Here is a 20,973-nt window from a genome sequence, read left to right on the forward strand (position 1 = left end):
GAGATGCTGCAGAAAATGCTGGCACCAGAAATGGAGGGTGGATGGGGGACTTATTCCATCTCCTTTTGGATTCTGCATTTGTTGTCTGGCCGCTCTCAGGTGGTCAGATTAGGCAATAATATCTCTTCGGCCCTTATTCTTAACATTACTATACCTAAGGGTTGTGTGTTCACTCCTTTACTCCACATGCTTTATGTGAATGACTGCTTTCCAACTCACGCTAGTAATACTATCACTAATTTTTCAGGCGATACAAGAGTGGTGGGACTCATGGGGGGTGGGAATGAGTCTGCCTATGGAGATGAGCTGGACCTTCTCTTTTCGTGGTGTGGAGACAATAGCTTGGTCCACAATAACACCAATAAGGCCGAAGAGTTTTCATTTCCAGCCCCCTCCATCCAGTCTCTCCCCTCCCACACTTCTGCCATATGTCCCAGGAATGCTTCCACATTTTCAAAAAGATTCGGGTACAGACTGAAAGAAATCCCAAGTGCGCAGAAGCAAACAGCAATCCCCTCTACCCATCACACTTTCTCTCCCACCCCTCCAGCCATTAAAGGCAAGCCCGGCTCAGGGATCTGCAGCTTTATTGGTCAGAGAAGGAGCATGCGCATAAGACCCTTCTCCATACTACGGTAGCAGAGGGAGGTGGGGATCCCATGGAAAAACTGGCCAGTTGGATAAAAGGGGAGGTGCCTGTCGCGCTCTTCCCCTCTAGGAAAGAGGTCTCGTTGGTCCAGCCTATTCAGGTATTGGAGGGAAATTGTGGCGTTGCGATTTGAAGTTGCTCTTCCCAGTCAAAGAAACTGTTGAGCAGCCCCGTTTCTCCCCTCTTGGAAACCGGGGCAGTCGGGGCGAAGTGGCTGTCTAGGCCCCCTCGGACTCAATTTGGCTTGTTTCGGCCCCTTCGAGCAAGAAAGCCGTCCAGGCCCCGGGGTCTCCAGGGATGGAGGGCGCTTCCTTCAGCCCGGAGATCCACCGGCGGCGCTTCCGCGGTCTCGATGGCTGCCGCCAAGAGGCCGAGGAGCCCCGAGAGCTTTGCAGCCGCCTGCATCGGCTGTGCCGTCAGTGGCTGCGGCCGGAGAGGAGCAGCAAAGGGGAGATGCTGGACCGGGTGGTGCTGGAGCAGCTGCTGGCCCTGCTGCCCCCGGAGATGGCGGGCTGGGTGAGGGAGTGCGGAGCCGAGAGCTGTTCCCAGGCGGTGGCCCTGGCCGAAGGCTTCCTGCTCAGCCGAGCCCAGAGGGAAGAGCCGCGGGAGGGGGAGGTGAGCTCGGGATGGGGAGGGGAGAACCGGGGGTCGCTCGGGGTCTGCAGTGAACTGCTAATAACAAAGAGAGATTGAAGGCTTTCGATCTTGATCAGGTCAGGATGAAACTGCAGAACTTCTTACACTCTACAGTCAACAGAATTAGCCTCCTGACTGCCTGAATTGGGAGATCTAACTTCCTCTCCGAATCTTTTTATTTCTTGAAATAGTTCTTTCCTTCTAGAGGTAATTCTGAGAGAGAAGAGAATTCAACCTTAATTTGATCCAATAAATAAATAAAATAATAATAATAATAATAATAATAATAATAATAATAATGAAGTGAATGGAGTATTTGTGTCTATCTGAATAGTTCTTCCTTACGGGAATACTTGTGATTTCCATAACAATTCTGTTAGTTATTGAAACAGGGCTCCTTAAGTCCAATACCTACCTGAAATGACGAATATTTGCCCAGAACTAGAAGCCACATGGAGAGCAGAATCCCCAAGTTATTTTACTTTTATTTGGGTTGTGGAAATACAGGTACAGAGGCAAAAAGTAAGGCAAGCGAACTAATAAGGTTCTGGTTCTCGAAAGCAGATCATAAACCAGACTCTTCTGTCAGGTGCTGGAGCCATTCATGAGGGAGATCCCTGCAGAGGTCCAGCAAAGAGCAGAGCCCTCCAGCCCTTCTCAGGAGCTGTTTCATAGGAGGATCCAACTGGGGCCTCCTTGCCAGGTAAGTGCAAATTCCTTTCTAGGCTGCAGTAAAAGGGTGGGTAGAGGGGTCTCGCAGTGGCTGATGAGACAATCTGCTAAGTTGCAAGGAGCGGCCCGTTGGATGCGGACAAGGAGCCTTGAAAAGCAAGGAGAGGCAGCAGCAGCCCTTTTCTATTCCGTCCCGACCTCGAGTCATTCGCATATGACCACTTTTCAAGGTAACAGAGGTTGACACCCCGCCCCCTTTCCCCACCCTGGGCTATGGATGATTGGATGGATTGATTGATTGGTAGATAGATAGATAGATAGATAGATAGATAGATAGATAGATAGTTTGATTGATGATTGACAGATAGATAGATAGATAGATAGATAGATAGATAGATAGATAGATAGATAGATAGATAAGATAAGATAGATGATGGATAGATACAGAGATATATGATAGATAGATGGATAGGTTAGCTAGATCAGTGTTTCCCAACCTTTTTTGAGCCGCGGCACATTATTCATATTTTCAAAATCCTGGGGAACACTGAAGGGGGGCGGGGCGGGGGGGCGGGCTAAAGAAAAGTTTGGACAAAAAAACCCTCTCTCTTCCTCCCTTTCGCTCTATTTCTCCCTCTTTCTCTCTTTTCCTTCCTTCCCTTCTTTCTCTCTCTCTCCCTTTCTTTCTTCCTCTCTTTTTTTCTCTCTTTCTCTCTCCCTCCTTCCCTTCCTCTATGTCTTTCTCTCTCCCTTGCTCTCTCTCTCTGTCTCTCTTGCTATCTCTTTCTTGCTTTTCTCTCTCTCTCTTGCTCTCTCTCTCTCTTTCACTGTCTTGCTATATGTCTCTTTCTTTCTCTTTGCCTCTCTTGCTATCTCTCTTTCTTTCTCTCTTTCTCTCTCTCTGTCTCTCTTGCTATGTCTCTCTTTCTTTCTCTTTCTCTCTCTCTCTGCCTCTCTTGCTAAGTCTCTCTTTTTCTCTTGCTATGTCTCTCTTTCTTTCTCTCTCTCTCTCTGCCTCTCTTGCTGTCTCTCTTTCTCTCTCTCTTTCTCTATCTCTCTTTCTCTTTCTCTGCCTCTCTTTCTTGCTCTGTCTCTCTTTCTCTGCCTCTCTTGCTATGTCTCTCTTTCTTTCTCTCTCTCTCTCAGCTGACTGCAAGCGGGAGCCCTGACGGCGGCAGCTGGACGTGCTGCTGGACACCATATATGCCAGGCCCGCAGCGCCAGCAGCACGTCCAACCGCCACCGTCAGGGCTCCCGCTTGCAGTCAGCTGAGAGAGAGAGCTCCCTCTCGCCGCCGACATCTCCCTGCGACTGCCTGCGGCCGCTGCGGCCACCCCCCCCCCCCGCTCCCATCGCCAGTGCCCTCCCGCCGGGCCACAAAGGACACTTGCCGCAGGTCCAACCGCCACCGTCAGGGCTCCCGCTTGCAGTCAGCTGAGAGAGAGAGAGAGAGAGCTCCCTCTCGCCGCCGACATCTCCCTGCGACTGCCTGCGGCCGCTGCGGCCACCCCCACCCCCCCGTTCCCAACGCCAGTGCCCTCCCGCGGGGCCACAAAGGACACTTGCCGTGGACACTTGCCAGAGAAGCTCCAGCTGGGCGGGGCGCTGCCGGTACTTCCGTCCTGGGGCTCCCGCTCGCAGCTGTCCCCCGGCTCCTGCTCGATGCCGCGGTTTTCGGCGCTCTCCTGCTGGGCTCCAAAGAAGGAAGGCGGGAAAAAGGCTTCTTTGGAGCCCAGCAGGAGAGCGCCGAAAACCGCGGCATCGAGCAGGAGCCGGGGGACAGCTGCGAGCGGGAGCCCCAGGACGGAAGTACCGGCAGCGCCCCGCCCAGCCGGAGCTTGGCGGCACACCTGGCCATGTCTCGCGGCACACCAGTGTGCCGCGGCACACCGGTTGGGAAACGCTGAGCTAGATGATGGATAGATAGAAGGGCGTGGAGAATTCGGAGTGGTTTTACCCGGACAGAGAAGCCGTGCAGGGTCGCTGGGGCTGCCAAGGATCAATTAGAGGGAGAATAAGTGGTGGCCGAATTACGATTCCGGGCTGCTACTTCAACTGGGCCCCGCTTCTTTGGCCAGGGAGACAACGGGGAGTGCGTGGCTGTCCCCGCGGGCTCCGGAGGAGGGTGGGAGGGGGAGGATAGGGGGCATCTTTTCAAGGGAGCCTTGTCTGAAGCTGAAGCGCCAGGATTCTCCCTTGCCGCCATCTCCGAAACCTTTCAAGGAGGGTGGAAGCCCCGTTGGTTGACAAGTCTCCAAACAGCTTTCTGCGCGTGTCCTTCCACCCACGAGGCTCCCTCCGGACAGCCTGTGCTGTCTTTCCCCCCTCCTCCACCCGCCCCCAAACAAGGATCCGAATACCGGCGGTAATTAGGCAAAAGGGGTGAGTTTTGGGCTTACACGCATTATTCGCTTTTACAGTGATTTCTATGGGAAACATTATTTCATCTTACGAACTTTCTACTTACAAACCTCCTCAGGGAACGAAATAAGTTCGTAAGATGAGGTATCACTGTACTTTAATATTTCAGACTTGCAGTATTATAAGTGATGTTGATATATAATTTTTTATTATACTGTATATCAATTTTATATGAATTTTTATTTTATTGTAATATTGGTTACGTTGTTAATGTTTTTTTATTGGTTTTAAATTTTTATTAATGGATTTGTAATACATTGTGTTATTATTATGTTGTGAGCCGCCCCGACTCTTTGGACAGGGACAGCATACAAATCTAATAAATTATTATTATTATTGTTGTTATTATTATTATTATTATTATTATTATTATACTTTTAATTAAGCGGGTACATTGAATAAACATAACATTGAGTTTCAAATAACATGGATATTGTTGTCTTTGATGACATATGTGAAAAAAAATTCAAGTGCTCAGACATGTAAATGTGCCACTCAAACACGATGTTTGTCTGCAAACACTAAAAAAAAAAACCTTAGAGGGAACCTTGTGGCCATTTGAACTTGGTCTTTCATTCCTTGGTGTGTTGAAAATTGTTCCTGAGTTGTAAACAAGAGAACATTTGCAGGGTTAAATGTATTAGACAATGTGAAATTTAGAAATTATTTTAAAAATTGTTGGTGAAAAGAGTTTAATACAGTACTTCATATTTTTTAGGAAGAGTGCTAAAAACTAGTTAGGTATGAATCCTATGAAGATAAAACAATAAGTGATTTTTAAATAGCTACAGCGGTAAGACTGTTAGATAAGTGAATTGGGATTTGTGGGTTCATTGCCAACATGTTAAAATAGCCTAAGAAAAATTTCTAGTGGATGGATCATGTTTACTTAGGAGTTTGCTAGCCTGGAAGATTCTGCTCCCTGAAATCTCTTTGCTGAGTTATTCTTGCCATTGCTGTGTTGCCATTCTACAGCCTGGATGCATCTAAGCCATGATTTGGGGAGCTACGGCTTCCCAGCCCCAAGACTATGTAGGAATGCAGGTATAAGTCCACTTATGGCAAGAAAATATTTGTTTAGTTCCGTGTGAACCCATTTTGTGCAGTAAGAGAGAAAACGTCCAAGTCTTTCCTGGTAATGTCTTTCAAAGAACATTTTCTTTCTCTATCAGGGATCTGGTTCATTTGAGGAGGAGACTGTGGACTTCACACTGGAAGAGTGGGAGCTGCTAGATTCTGGTCAGAAGACCTTGTGCAGTGATGTCACGTGGGAAGTTTTGAAGAAGATTGGTAAGTCCAGGCTTTCCCCTGGCTTCCATTCATTGGAGGAGTTCTTTTTCCGTGGAGGATGGCTAGCTATTTATCCTCAGATGCTTAAGGTGATCATCCCTCCTTAAGGATTTGTCAGAAATAGTCACTGTAGACTCGTAAAATGTCTTAGATATTTATGGCAGGGGCTGTACAGATTGACCAATCAGTACCAAAGCTTTAATATATTTCTTGGCCAAAAATTATTTGTGTGTCATCAGAATGTGCTAGATAATGATTTGCAGCTTTCATATCCTACCTAGACATATAACTGGTACCAAACCTGGAACACAATTATTTTTTTATTCCCTTCCTTCCTTCCTTCCTTCCTTCCTTCCTTCCTTCCTTCCTTCCTTCCTTCCTTTATTCATTTATTAAATTTCTATGCCGCCCTTCTTGAGGCCACTCAGTGCGGTGTTTCTGAGAGGGGGCGGGATCATCACCATTGTAATTGTAACAGAAATACTTCTTTGCTTTTTCCAAGGAGATGATGGACTGGAAACTAAGAATAGCAAGCAAGCAAGATTAAAGACAGAGACGTGTGAAGTTGAAGAAGTGATATTTGGGAATATCAAGATAGGAAATCTTAATCATCACAAAAGGATCCACACTGGGGAGAGGCTACATAAATGCATGGAATGTGGGAAAAGCTTTACACAAAACTGGCACCTTACTTCACATAACAAAATCCACACAGGGGAGAAGCTACATAAATGCATGGAATGTGGAAAAAGCTTTACACATAAGTGGCACCTTACTTCACATAACAAAATCCACAAAGGGGAGAGACCATATACATGCATGGAATGTGGAAAAATCTTTGCAAGGAAAGGACATCTTAATCGTCATGAAAGGATACATACTGGAGAGAAACCATATAAATGCCTCCAATGTGGAAAGACCTTTAGCCAGAAAGGAAATCTTAATGATCACAAAAGGATCCATACAGGGGAGAGACCATATAAATGTATGGAGTGTGGAAAGAGTTTCATTACCAAGACTCATCTGATACGCCACCAAACTAGGCACACTGGAGAGAAACCATATAAATGCATGGAGTGTGGAAAAAGCTTTGCAACAAAAGGACATCTTAATCGCCATGAAAGGATCCACAATGGGGAGGGACCATATAAATGAATGGAATATGGAAAGAGTTTCATTACCAACGCTTGTCTTATTTGCCATCAAACTATCCACATTGGAGAGAAACCGTATAAATGCCTCAAATGTGGAAAGACCTTTAGCCGGAAAGGAACTCTTAATGATCACAAAAGGATCCACAGTGGGGAGATTGGATTCATATTATTGTTCTGTTTTTGTACATGCTCTGACCCTTCCCGAGTCCTTGAAGAGGGGCGGCATACATATCCAAATAAATAAATAAATAAATAAATGTTCATGGAATGTGGAAATTCCTATGCGCGAAAAGGGCATCTTAATCGTTATGAAATAATACACACTGGAGAGAAACCATGTAAATGAATGGAATGCGGAAAGACCTGCAGATGAAAAGGACATCTTAATCTTCATGGAAGGATCTCCTTAAAAATTTCCATTGTTGGAAGTTACAAAACTGGAGGCAAATTGTTCCACTTATTAATTGTTCTGTCAGGAAATTCCTCCTTGGTTCTAAGTTGCTTCTCTCCTAGTTTAGTTTCCATCCATTGCTTCTTGTTCTATGCTCAGGTTCTTTGGAGAATAATTTGACTCCCTCTTCTTTGTTGGAACACTGCTATCATCTCCCCTAGTCCTTCTTTTCATTAAACGAAACACACCCAGTTCCTGCAACCGTTTCTTCATGTTTTAGCCCCCAGTCCCCTAATCCTGTTTGTTGCTCTTCTCTGCACTCTTTCTAGAGTCTCAATATCCTTTTTACATCATGGCGACCTAAACTGAATGCAGTATTCCAAGTGTGGCCTTACCAAGGGATTATGAAGAGGCATTAACACTCCATGTGATTTTCATTCTATCCATTTGATTATGCAGCCTAGAACCGTATTGGCTTTTTGGGCAGCTGCTGCACACTCCAGGCTCCTATTTAAATGGTTCCCCAGGAGCGGGGTAGCCCCTCAGATTGCCTTGGGCTTCTTTTGGCCATCTTCGAGCAGGAGACCTAATGGAGGCCTAGAGATTTCCAGGGATAGAGGGCGCCCCTGAACCGGAGATTTAACTCAGACATTTCTGGGGTTGCTATTGTTGCCATTTCCCACCTTGTGGAGCTTCGCTGCCACCTGCACTGAGTATGTGATCAGTGGCTGAGCCACAAAGAAGCAGCAAAGGGGAGATGCTGGAGGAGATGCTGGCACCAGAAATGGAGGGTGGATGGGGGACTTATTCCATCTCCTTATGGATTCTGCATTTCCTTTCTGGCCGCTCTCATGTGGTCAGATTAGGCAATAATATCTCTTCACCCTTATTCTTAACCCTGGTCCACCACAGGGTTCTGTGTTGACTTCTTTACTTTTTGCATTTCCAAAAAAAATCGGGTACCCACTGAAAAAAATCTCGTGTGCGCAGAAGCAAACAGCCGACCTCTACCCATCACACTTTCTCTCCTCCCATTTCCCGTCATAAAAAGGCTAGCCCGGCTCAGGGGTCTGAGAAGCATTATTGGGCAGAGAAGGAGCATGCGCATAAGACGACGGTTCTCGCGAGGCCGAGGGAGGTGAGGTTTCCAGGGAAAAATCTGGCCAGTGTGCTAAAAGGGGAGGCGCTGGTCGCGTTTTGCCCGTCTAGGAAAGAGCACTCGTTGGTCAAGCCTCTCCAGGTATTGGAGGGAAATTGCGGCGCAGCGATTTGAAGCTGCGGAGAATTTATTTATTATTTATTTATTACTTGGATTTGTATGCCGCCCCTCTCCGAAGACTCGGGGCGGCTCACAGCATGTAAAAAAACAAATCATAAGTAATCAACAATTTAAAATTTAGAATCACTGAAGCAGCCGAGAAGCCCCGTTTCTCCCTTCCTGGACTTGCTGTGTGGGCCAACTCGGACCTCTTGGGCTGGTTTCTGCCGCCCTCGAGCAGAGAAGCCGTCCAGGCCCCGGGGTCTCCAGGGATGGAGGGCGCTTCCTTCAGCCCCGAGATCCACCGGCGGCGCTTCCGCGGTCTCGATGGCTGCCGCCAGGAGGCCAAGGAGCCCCGGGAGCTTTGCAGCCGCCTGCACCGGCTGTGTCGTCAGTGGTTGCGGCCGGAGAGGAGCAGCAAAGGGGAGATGCTGGACCGGGTGGTGCTGGAGCAGCTGCTGGCCCTGCTGCCCCCGGAGATGGCGGGCTGGGTGAGGGAGTGTGGAGCCGAGAGCTGTTCCCAGGCGGTGGCCCTGGCCGAAGGCTTCCTGCTCAGCCGAGCCCAGAGGGAAGAGCCGCAGGAGGGGCAGGTGAGCTCGGGGTGGGGAGAACCGGGTGTCACTCGGGGTCTGCAGTGAACTGCTAACGTCAAGGACAGATTGAAGGCTGTCGATCTTGAGCCGGTCAGGATGAAACTGCAGAACTTCTTGCACTCTGCAGTCAACAGAATTAGCCTCCTGACTCAATATTTGGAGAACTAATTTCTTCTTTGAATCTTTTTGTTTCTTGAAATGGTTCTTTCCTCCTGGAGATAATTGTAAGATAATTCAACCCTATTTCCACCACCCACAGTTTTGAGGGATACAAGAAGTTCTTGAATTTGACTAAAAAGTCACAATTTTGACTCCAACATCAATTTTTCTTTCTTCAGGGTCAGAAATTGGGTCACTTTTTCCAATTCAGCTGATCATATCCAAATTACTAATTCTCAATCTCTTTATTACCTAAAATGTTACATTGCAACTGTAGCTGTTTTTCAATCATTTCACAGAATATTATTTTCTAAAGTTAATGAAACAGTAGTACTGTATATCTCTGTACAGGCAGAATACTTGTGGTTTTCAGAGCAGTTCCATTAGCAGTTCGGCAACTCGGCTCTTTAAGTCCAACATGTATCTAGAAGTTCCAGCATTTACCCAGGAATAGCAGCCACATGGAGAGCAAAGTCTCTTACTTTGAGTCAGGTTGGGAAAATACTGGTACATGGGGGAAAAGTAAGGCAAGCAAACTAATCTGGTTCTGGTTCTCTGAAAGCAGATCATAGACCAGACGTTCATGGGGGAGATCTCCACAGAACTCCAGGAAAGAGGAGATCCATCCAGCCCTTCTCAGGAAATGCTTTTTAGGAGGATCCCACTGGGGCCTCCTTGCCAGGTAAGTGCAGGTTTCTTCTGAGAGCATTGGAGTAGAAACTCCATGTGACCATGAGCTCTTTTTCCCATCAAATGTTGAATCTGTGACCATTTGTCCCATCCCCCCCTAATGTGCTGTTGGATTACTCCCAGCGTTCAAAATTGTTTTTGAGTTGCAAACAAAAAAAATATTTGTAGGCTTCATTGTACTGTATTAGACAATTTGAAAATTAGAAATTATTAGAAAGTTTGTTTGGTGGAAAGAGTTTAAACAGCTGCAACAATAAGACTGCTAGCTAAATGACTTGGGATTTCTATGCTCATTGCCAACATTTTGAAGCTGGCTAGGAAAAAAATTGTGGGCGTGTCATGTTTACTTGGGAGTTTGTTAGCCTGGGGAACTCTGCTCCCCAAATAATAATAATTCGCTGCTACATCATGCAGTCCTGGGTGCTTGGGAAGCACCCAACTGGTGATGAAATACGAAATACAGCATATAGTCATTTCGTTTGCTGTTTTGTATTGACCTAATAATAATCTTATTATTATTATTATTATTAATAAGCCATAATAATAATAATAACAACAACAACAATAATAATAATAAGATCTGTATGCCGTCCCTCTCCGAAGACTCGGGGTGGCATACAAATCTAATAAATTATTATTATTATTATTATTATTATTATTATTATTATTACTATGATTATTAGGGGACCTCCTTGCTGAGTTATTCTTACCCAGTGATAAGCTCTGCAATGGTGCCTGTGTTGCACTCGGAAATGGCAAAAATTATGGACTATTAACTATAAATTAAAATGATCAATTTCATGTAAGCAAAACATTTATAAATTGTTTTATTGGTAGCATTTGCCACTGCCTACCTACCCAAAATGTACTTAATGTCATCTTCGAAATGCTGGATATGTAAAGAAAGCATAGGAACATATTATCACATATAGTTTACAAAAAGGTTTTGGAAAAAATCCTAGAAACTATTTGGAACAAATTACTGCCAAACAAACAAATTACTGCCAAACGAATCCCAATAAAACCCGAATTATGCTCAGGTACTTAAGGCAGATACTTAATATTGCACGTAATAAATGTTCAGAGTCCATTTTGGAGTGAGCGGTATATAAATTAAATAAATAAATGAAATTCTCGAAATACCGGAAATAAATAAGATGGCATTAGAATTGCAGGAAAGAGATGACATACAATTCTATCTGACATGGAGTAGGTGGTATTCTTGGGGGAATCTGAAAAAATACTTTAAAAATTATGAATTTATAAGCTGTAAGATCCCACATAATTTGAAAGGAAAACGAATGTAATCTTATTAATCCTTTAATCAGATGTATATCATTCGTTCAAAGATAAGTTTTTTTAACAATCACAATGTTTTATAGCTGTAAACAGTAATATGATTTAGAAATAGAATAATGTTAGTAATACTAAATATAATATAATATAATTTATTGTTAAATGATACAAGTTGCCGGAAAAAACTAAGGGTGAACAGAGGGTTGACATTTGTATAAATCGTTGTTTGTATAAGATTTGATATACATTTGTAAATCAGAAAATTACTTTTTCTATATCTGTATACCTTTTTGTATCTATATGTATGCTTTGTATGTTGTGTTTTGTCCTGTGTTTCTGGTTCTTTTTTTATGTAAATACTCAATAAAGGTTTTTCTTACTGCTCCCACCCTACTGGCCTTCCACAAGGCCACAAAAACATGGCTTTGCCGGCAGACCTGCAAACCATGAATTGTCCATCTTTCATGGCCAAATTTTATTTTATGAATGGTGTGCATGTATAAGAATGAATGAATGAATAAATGAATGAATGAATAAATGAATAAATAAATAAATGCCTACCAATCTACATTTTCTTTAACAGGGATCTGGTCCATTTGAGGAGGTGACTGTGGACTTCACGTTGGAGGAGTGGGAGCTGCTAGATTCTGATCAAAAGACCTTGTGCAGAGATGTCACATGGGAAATCTTGAAGGATATAGGTAAGGCCAGGCTTTCCCCTGTCTCCATTAATTGGGGGAGTTCTTTTTCAGTGGAGGATGGCTAGCTATTCATCCTCAGATGCTTATGATGATCGTCCCTCCTTAAGGCCTTGTGAGAAATACTCACTGTAGACTCTAAAAATGTCTTAGATATTAATGGCAGGGGCTGAACAGATTGACCAATCAGCACCAAAGCTTTAATATATTTCTTGGCCAAAAATTCTCTGTGTGCCATCAGAATGTCCTACATTATGATTTATAGCCTTCATAACCTAGCTAGACACATAGGTGGTACCAAACCTAGTACACATGACTTTGAGTGGGGGAGAATCCTCACCATTCTAATTGTAACAGAAATATTTGTTTTCCTTTTCCAAGGAGATGATGGGCTGGAAAATGAGAATAGCAAGCAAGCAAGATTAAAGACAGAGGGGTGTGAAGTTGAACAAGTGAAATTTGGTCATGAAGAGGACACAAGGAGACGAGAGAGGAACCACTCAGAGAATGGAAGCAAGAAGTCATCCACTTCTGTTCCTGTTGGAATCCCTAGCTTCCTGTCCCAGCAAGATCTGGAAGGAAAGCAAAAGGAAAAATATGGGTGGAAAGAGAAAAATCCATTTGATTTACAAGAACGTGGCATAAACCAGACTGAAGAAAAAATGTATGAAAAATATATCAGTCATTCTTCCTCTCTTTCTTTACTAAAGGAACTATACAGAAAAAGGAAACCACAACCCTTGGTAAAATCTGGGAGGGATTCCAGGCGGAGCAGAGAGATGAAACACTGCATGGAGAGGGGACAGAGATTCATTAATGAGAATAAACATGTTCTCCACCAAAAGACCCACGATGGGGAGAGATCAAATAAATGTCTCATGTGTGGAAAGGCCTTTACCAATAAAGGAAATCTTAATTATCACCAAAGGATCCACGCTGGGGAGAGACCATATAAATGCAGGGAATGTGGAAAGACCTTTAAAAGGAAAGGACATCTTAATCGCCATGAAAGGATACATACTGGAGAGAAACCATATAAATGCCTCCAATGTGGAAAGACCTTTAACCGGGAAGGAAATCTTAATGCTCACAAAAGGATCCACACTGGGGAAAGACCATACAAATGCAGGGAATGTGGACAGAGTTTCATTACCAACACTCGTCTTATTTGCCACCAAATCAGCCACACTGGAGAGAAGCCATATAAATGCATGGAGTGTGGAAAAAGCTTTACAACGATAGGACAACTTAATCGCCATGAAAGGATTCATACTGGAGAGAAGCCATATAAATGCCTCCAATGTGGAAAGACTTTTACCCGGCACGGAAATCTTAATGATCACAAAAGGATCCACACTGGGGAGAGACCATATAAATGCAGGGAATGTGGACAGAGTTTCATTACCAATGCTAGTCTTATTTGCCATCAAACTAGCCACACTGGAGAGAAGCCATATAAATGCCTCCAATGTGGAAAGACCTTTAGCCAGAAAGGAAGTCTTAATTATCACAAAAGGATCCACACTGGGGAGAGACCATATCAATGTATGGAATGTGGAATAACCTTTATAAGGAAAGGACATCTTGATCAGCATGAAAGGATACACACAGTGGAGCGACCATAGGTCTCCGAGACTGCCTTCTGCAGCACAAATCCCAGCGACCGGTGAGGTCCCACAGATTTGGTCTCCTTAGGGTCCCGTGGACCAAACAATGACAGCTGGTGGGACCTAGGGGAAGAGCCTTCTCTTTGGGAGCCCCAACTCATCTTTGCTGCTAGGCTTGCGGCTTTTAGATCTTCCCCCTTACCGATGAATGTATTAAATATGATTGTTGAATGATTGGTTTTCTTTTAAATTGAATTTAATGGTTGTTTTTTAATGTACTATTAATTGGATCCATATTATTGTTCTGTTTTTGTACATGGTGTGAGCTGCCCCGAGTCCTCGAAGAGGGGCAGCATACAAATCCAATTAAATTAATAAATATGTATAAATTCATGGAATGTGGAAAGTCCTATGCGCAAAAGGGCAACTTAATTGTTATGAAATAATACACACTGGAGAGAAACCATGTAAATGAATGGAATGCGGAAAGATCTGCAGGTGAAAAGGACAATTTTAATCTTCATGGAAGGATCTTCTTAAAAATTTCTATTGTTGGAAGTTTCACAACTGGAGGCAAGTTGTTCCACTTATTAATTCCACCTTAGTTCTAAATTGCTTCTCTCCTAGTTTAGTTTCCATCCATTGCTTCTTGTTTTATGCTCAGGTGCTTTGGAGAATAATTTGACTCCCTCTTCTTTCTGGCAACCCCTGAGATATTGGAACACTGCTATTATCTCCCCTAGTCATTCTTTTCATTAAACTTGACACACCCACTTCCTGCAACCGTTTATCCATGTTTTAGCCTCCAGTCCCCTAGTCATCTTTGTTGCTCTTCTCTGTAATCTTTCCAGAGTCTCAATATCCTTTTTACATCATGGTGACCAAAACTGAATGCAGTATTCCAAGTGTGGCTTTACCAAGGGATTACAAAGAGGTATTAACACTTCATGTGATTTTCATTGTATCCAATTGGTAATGCAGCCTAGAACCGTATTGGCTTTTTTGGCAGCTGCTGCGCAATCCAGGCGATTATCCAAATGGTTTCCCAGGAGCAGGGTAGCCCCTCAGATTGCCTTGGACTTCTTTCGGCTATCCTCGTGCAGGGGACCAGGGATAGAGTGCACCCTTAGACCAGAGACTCTTAAAATTATTAAAAATTATTATAATGGCTTCTCATCTGTTATGCACATCTGTGGGAAAAGTAAGCTCCTTCTAAAAAGCATGTATCTATCATTTCAATGTGAGCTTAGGAACAGATAGGAAAATGGCAAGGAAAAATTTCCATTGCATTTCCCCAGACACAGAAGGCCTGAAGATGACAGCCATTTCTCCCCTCTGGAAAAATGTAGAAGAGGGTACGTAGGAGCTGGGGAAGCACCTCGGATTGCCTTGGGCTTCTTTTGGCCATCCTCCAGCAGGAGACCTAATGGAGGTGTACAGATTTCCAGGGATAGAGGGCTCGCCCCTACTGGAGATTTAAATCAGACATTTCTGGGGTTGCTATTGTTGCCATTTCCCAACTTGTGGAGCTTTGCTGCCACCTGCAGTGAGTATGACCAGTGGCTGCAGCCGGAAACAAGCAGCAAAGAAGAGATGCTGCAGAAAATGCTGGCACCAGAAATGGAGGGTGGATGGGGGACTTATTCCATCTCCTTTTGGATTCTGCATTTGTTGTCTGGCCGCTCTCAGGTGGTCAGATTAGGCAATAATATCTCTTCGGCCCTTATTCTTAACATTACTATACCTAAGGGTTGTGTGTTGAGTCCTTTACTCCACATGTTTTATGTGAATGACTGCTTTCCAACTCACGCTAGTAATACTATCACTAATTTTTCAGGCGATACAAGAGTGGTGGGACTCATGGGGGGGTGGGAATGAGTCTGCCTATGGAGATGAGCTGGACCTTCTCTTTTCGTGGTGTGGAGACAATAGTTTGGTCCACAATAACACCAATAAGGCCGAAGAGTTTTCATTTCCAGCCCCCTCCATCCAGTCTCTCCCCTCCCACACTTCTGCCATCTGTCCCAGGAACGCTTCCACATTTTCAAAAAGATTCGGGTACAGACTGAAAGAAATCCCAAGTGCGCAGAAGCAAACAGCAATCCCCTCTACCCATCACACTTTCTCTCCCACCCCTCCAGCCATTAAAGGCAAGCCCGGCTCAGGGATCTGCAGCTTTATTGGTCAGAGAAGGAGCATGCGCATAAGACCCTTCTCCATACTAACAGAGGGAGGTGGGGATCCCATGGAAAAACTGGCCAGTTGGATAAAAGGGGAGGTGCCTGCCGCGCTCTTCCCCTCTAGGAAAGAGGTCTCGTTGGTCCAACCTATTCAGGTATTGGAGGGAAATTGTGGCGTTGCGATTTGAAGTTGCTCTTCCCAGTCAAAGAAACTGTTGAGCAGCCCCGTTTCTCCCCTCTTGGAAACCGGGGCAGTCGGGGCGAAGTGGCTGTCTAGGCCCCCTCGGACTCAATTTGGCTTGTTTCGGCCCCTTCGAGCAAGAAAGCCGTCCAGGCCCCGGGGTCTCCAGGGATGGAGGACGCTTCCTTCAGCCCGGAGATCCACCGGCGGCGCTTCCGCGGTCTCGATGGCTGCCGCCAGGAGGCCGAGGGGCCCCGAGTGCTTTTCAGCCGCCTGCACCGGCTGTGCCGTCAGTGGCTGCGGCCGGAGAGGAGCAGCAAAGGGGAGATGCTGGACCGGGTGGTGCTGGAGCAGCTGCTGGCTCTGCTGCCCCCGGAGATGGCGGGCTGGGTGAGGGAGTGCGGAGCCGAGAGCTGTTCCCAGGCGGTGGCCCTGGCCGAAGGCTTCCTGCTCAGCCGAGCCCAGAGGGAAGAGCCGCAGGAGGGGCAGGTGAGCTCGGGGTGGGGAGGGGAGAACCGGGGATCTTTTAATATTTGCAATGAAAGGCTGTCAATCCTGAGTCAGTCAGGATCAAACTGCAGAACTGCCTGGCAATATTTGGAGAACTAATTTCATCTTTGAATCTGTTTGTTTCTTGAAATACTTCTTTCCTCCTGGAGATAATTGTAAGAGAATTCAACCCTATTTTCACCATCCACAATTTTGAGGGATACAAGAAGTTCTTGAATTTCACTAATAAGTCACAATTTCATCTCCAACATCTCTTTTTCTTTCCTCAGGTGCAGAAATTAATTGGGTCACTTTTTCCAATTCAGCTGATCATATCCAAATTACTAATCCTCAATCTCTTTATTACCTAAAATGTTACATTGCAACTGTAGCTGTTTTTCAATCATTTCACAGAATATTATTTTCTAAAGTTAATGAAACAGTAGTATATCTCTAACCATACAGGGGGAATACTTGTAGTTTTCAGAGCAGTTCCATTAGCACTTCCGCAACAGTGCTCTTTAAGTCCAGCATAGAAACATAGAAAACTGACGGCAGAAAAAGACCTCATGATCCATCTAGTCTGCCCTTATATTATTTCCTGTTTTTTTATCTTAATGGATGGATATATGTTTATATATTTTTATCCATAGAGAAAAATACAGGAAATAGTTTAAGGGCAGACTAGATGGATCATGAGGTCTTTTTCTGCCGTCAGTCTTCTATGTTTCTACGTTGGACTTAAAGAGCACTGTTGTGGAAGTGCTAATGGAACTGCTCTGAAAAGGACAAGTATTCCCCCTGTATGGTTCAGACATATACTACTGTTTCATTAACTTTAAAAAATAATATTCTGTGAAATCATTGAAAAACAGCTACTATCTAGAATTTCCAGCATTTACCCAGGAATATCAGCCACATGGAGAGCAAAGTCAGGTTGAGTCAGGTGGGGAAAATACTGGTACATGGGGGAAAAGTAAGGCAAGCAAACTAATCTGGTTCTGGTTCTCTGAAAGCAGATCATAAGCCAGACGTTCATGGGGGAGATCTCCACAGAACTCCAGGAAAGAGGAGATCCATCCAGCCCTTCTCAGGAAATGCTTTTTAGGAGGATCCGACTGGGGCCTCCTTGCCAGGTAAGTGCAGATTTCTTCTGAGAGCATTGGAGTAGAAACTCCATCTGACCATGAGCTCTTTTCCCCATCAAATGCTGAATCTGTGACCATTTATCCCGTCCCCCCCAAATGCACTGTTGGATTACACCCTGCGTTCAAAATTGTATTTGAGTTGCAAGCAAGAAAATATTTGTAGGCTTCATTGTATCAGACAATTTGAAAATTTGAAATTATTAGAAAATTTGTTTGGTGGGAAGAATTTAAACAGCTGCAACAATAAGACAGCTAGCTAAATGACTTGGGATTTCTATGCTCATTGCCAACATTTTGAAGCTGGCTAGGAAAAAATTTGTAGTGGGCGTGTCATGTTTACTTGGGAGTTTGTTAGCCTGGGGAACTCTGCTCCCCAAATAATAATAATTCGCCGCTACATCATGTAGTCCTAGGTGCTTGGGAAGCACCCGACTGGTGATGAAATACGAAATACAGCATATAGTGAAATCGTTTGCTGTGTTGTATTGACCTAATATTCTTCTTATTATTATTATTATTATTAATAATAATAACAATAATAATATTAATTACATTTGTATGCCGTCCCTCTCCGAAGACTCGGGGTGGCGTACAAATTAAAATGATCAAGTTCAAGTAAGCAAAATCCTTTAATCAGACGTATATCATTCGTTCAAAGATAAATTGTTTAACAATGACAATGTTTTATAGCTGTAAACAGTAATCTGATTTAGAAATATAATAATGTTAGTAATACTAAAAGTATAATTTATTGTTAAATGATACAAGTTGCCTGAAAAAACTAAGGGTGAACAGAGGGTTGGCATTTGTATAAATCATTGTTTGTATAAGATTTGATATACATTTGTAAATCAGAAAATTAATTTTTCTATATCTGTATACGTTTTTGTATCTATATGTATGTTTTGTATGTTGTGTTTTGTCCTGTGTTTATGGTTCTTTTTTTATGTAAATACTCAATAAAGGTTTTTCTTACTGCTCCCACCCTACTGGCCTTCCACAAGGCCACAAAGACCTGGCTTTGCCCGCAGGCCTGGGAGCCATGAATTGTCCATCTTTCATGGCCAAATGTTATTTTATGAATGGTGTGCATGTATAAGAATGAATGAATGAATGAATGAATGAATGAATGAATGAATGAATGAATGCCTACCAACGTACATTTTCTTTATCAGGGTTCTGGTCCATTTGAGGAGGTGACTGTGGACTTCACGCTGGAGGAGTGGGAGCTGCTAGATTCTGATCAAAAGACCTTGTGCAGTGATGTCATATGGGAAGTCCTGAAGGATATGGGTAAGTCCAGGCTTTCCCCTGCCTCCATTCATTGGGGGAGTTCTTTTTCCGTGGAGGATGGCTAGCTATTTATCCTCAGATGCTTCAGGTGATCATCCCTCCTTAAGGCCTTGTAAGAAATACTCACTGTAGACTCTAAAAATGTCTTAGATATTTATGGCAGGGGCTGAACAGATTGACCAATCAGTACCAAAGCCTTAATATATTTCTTGGCCAAAAATCATTTGTGTACCATCAGAATGTCCTAGATTATAATTTGTAGCCTTCATAACCTAGCTAAACACATAGATGGTACCAAACCTGGAACACATGACTTTGAGTGGGGGAGGATCCTCACTATTCTAATTGTAACAGAAATATTTCTTTTCCTTTTCCAAGGTGATGATGGGCTGGAACCTGATAATAACAAGCAAGCAAGATTAAAGACAGAGGGGTATGATGTTGAACAAGTGAAATTTGGTCATGAAGAGGACACAAGGAGACGAGAGAGGAACCACTCAGAGAATGGAAGAAAGAAGTCATCCACTTCTATTCCTGTTGGAATCCCTAGCTTCCTGTCCCAGCAAGCTATGGAAGGAAAGAAAAAGGAAAAATATGGGTGGAAAGAGAAAAATTATTTTGGTTTACAAGAATGTGGCATAAACCAGACTGAAGGGGAAATGTATGAAAAATATATCAGTCATTCTTCCTCTCTTTCTTTACTAAAGGAACTATACAGCAAAAGGAAACCACAACCCTTAGTAAAATCTGGGAGGGATTCCAGGCGGAGCAGAGAGATGAAACACTGCATGGAGAGGGGACAGAGATTCATTAATGAGAATAAACTTGTTCTCCACCAAAAGAGCCACAATGGGGAGAGATCACATAAATGTCTCATGTGTGGAAAGACCTTTACCCAGAAAAGAAATCTTAATTATCACCAAAGGATCCACACTGGGGAGAGACCACATAAATGCATGGAATGTGGAAAGACCTTTACCAAGAAAGGAAATCTTAATTATCACCAAAGAATTCACACTGGAGAGAAACCATATAAGTGCCTCAAATGTGGAAAGACCTTTACCCGCAAAGGAGATCTATATCGTCATGAAAGTATACACACAGAGGAGCGACCATATAAATGTATGGAATGTGGAATAACCTTTATAAGGAAAGGACATCTATATCATCATGAAAGTATACACACAGAGGAGCGACCATATAAATGCAGGGAATGTGGAAAGACCTTTAAAAGGAAAGGACATCTTAATGATCACAAAAGGATCCACAATGGGGAGAGACCACATAAATGCCTCAAATGTGGAAAGACCTTTACCAAGAAAGGAAATCTTAATTATCACCAAAGGATCCACACTGGAGAGAAACCATATAAATGCCTCAAATGTGGAAAGACCTTTACCCGCAAAGGAGATCTATATCGTCATGAAAGTATACACACAGAGGAGCGACCATATAAATGCAGGGAATGTGGAAAGACCTTTAAAAGGAAAGGGCATCTTAATGATCACAAAAGGATCCACAGTGGGGAGAGACCATATAAATGTATGGAATGTGGACTAACCTTTATAAGGAAAGGACATCTTAATCAACATGAAAGGATACACACAGTGGAGTGACCATGTAAGGTCTCGGAGAAGGCGGATTCCATGACTGCCTTCTGTGGCACAAATCCGAGTGACCGATGAGGTCCCACTGAGTTGGTCTCCTTAGGGTCCCGTCGACCAAACAATGTCGGCTGGCGGGACCTAGGGGAAGATCCTTTTCTGTGGGAGCCCCGGCCATCTGGAATCAGCTCCCCCTGGAGATTCGCTCTGCCCCCACTGTCCTCTCCTTCCGGAAGAGTTTAAAAACTCATCTTTGCAGCCAGGCGTGGGGCTTTTAGATCTTCCACCTGACCAATGAATGTTTTAAGTATTGTTCAATGATAGGTTTTCTTTTTAATTGAATTTAATAGTTTTTTAAAATATACTACTAATTGCATTCATATTATTATTCTGTTTTTGAATATGCTGTGAGCCGCCCCGAGTCCTCAGAGAGGCATACAAATCCAAATAAGTAAATAAATAAATAATAAATAAATAAATATATATTCATGGATTGTGGAATCTCATATGCGCAAAAAAGGACATCTTAATCTTAATCGTTATGAAATAATACACACTGGAGAG

The 20,973-nt window shown here is 43.7% G+C and overlaps 2 protein-coding genes across 3 annotated transcripts; both read left to right on the forward strand.

Moving 5' to 3' along the window:
* Positions 1-661: 661 nt before the first annotated feature.
* LOC139163127 (zinc finger and SCAN domain-containing protein 31-like) lies at positions 662-7,083 on the forward strand. 2 transcript variants are annotated; one of them, XM_070744093.1, is made up of 4 exons: positions 662-1,264; positions 1,875-1,988; positions 5,551-5,668; positions 6,171-7,083. In XM_070744093.1, exons 1-4 carry the CDS (start codon positions 947-949, stop codon positions 6,821-6,823), a joined length of 1,203 nt encoding a protein of 400 aa, XP_070600194.1. In that variant the 5' UTR covers positions 662-946; the 3' UTR covers positions 6,824-7,083. The 2 variants fall into 2 exon arrangements, with proteins under 2 accessions (XP_070600194.1, XP_070600195.1); XM_070744094.1 differs by having other exon boundaries at positions 6,174-7,083.
* On the forward strand, positions 6,824-20,846 carry LOC139159291 (zinc finger protein 420-like). Its single transcript, XM_070736618.1, has 10 exons — positions 6,824-6,968; positions 8,628-9,061; positions 9,789-9,905; positions 11,793-11,910; positions 12,289-13,527; positions 14,366-14,448; positions 16,017-16,364; positions 17,384-17,500; positions 18,688-18,805; positions 19,184-20,846. The coding sequence occupies exons 1-10, from the start codon at positions 6,824-6,826 to the stop codon at positions 20,419-20,421; spliced, it is 3,957 nt and encodes a 1,318-aa protein (XP_070592719.1). The 3' UTR covers positions 20,422-20,846.
* Positions 20,847-20,973: the final 127 nt, after the last annotated feature.

This window comes from Erythrolamprus reginae, chromosome 2 (assembly GCF_031021105.1).
Source record: "Erythrolamprus reginae isolate rEryReg1 chromosome 2, rEryReg1.hap1, whole genome shotgun sequence".
Taxonomy (NCBI): domain Eukaryota; kingdom Metazoa; phylum Chordata; class Lepidosauria; order Squamata; family Dipsadidae; genus Erythrolamprus; species Erythrolamprus reginae.

Coding starts and splice junctions, on each gene's coding strand:
- LOC139163127 (XM_070744093.1), top strand. CDS start 947: ATGGAGGGCGCTTCCTTCAGCCCGGAGATCCACCGGCGGCGCTTCCGC. Junction 1,265..1,874: donor AAGAGCCGCGGGAGGGGGAG/GTGAGCTCGGGA, acceptor CTCTTCTGTCAG/GTGCTGGAGCCATTCATGAG. Junction 5,669..6,170: donor GGAAGTTTTGAAGAAGATTG/GTAAGTCCAGGC, acceptor GCTTTTTCCAAG/GAGATGATGGACTGGAAACT.
- LOC139159291 (XM_070736618.1), top strand. CDS start 6,824: ATGGAATATGGAAAGAGTTTCATTACCAACGCTTGTCTTATTTGCCAT. Junction 9,062..9,788: donor AAGAGCCGCAGGAGGGGCAG/GTGAGCTCGGGG, acceptor CTCTGAAAGCAG/ATCATAGACCAGACGTTCAT. Junction 16,365..17,383: donor AAGAGCCGCAGGAGGGGCAG/GTGAGCTCGGGG, acceptor CTCTGAAAGCAG/ATCATAAGCCAGACGTTCAT.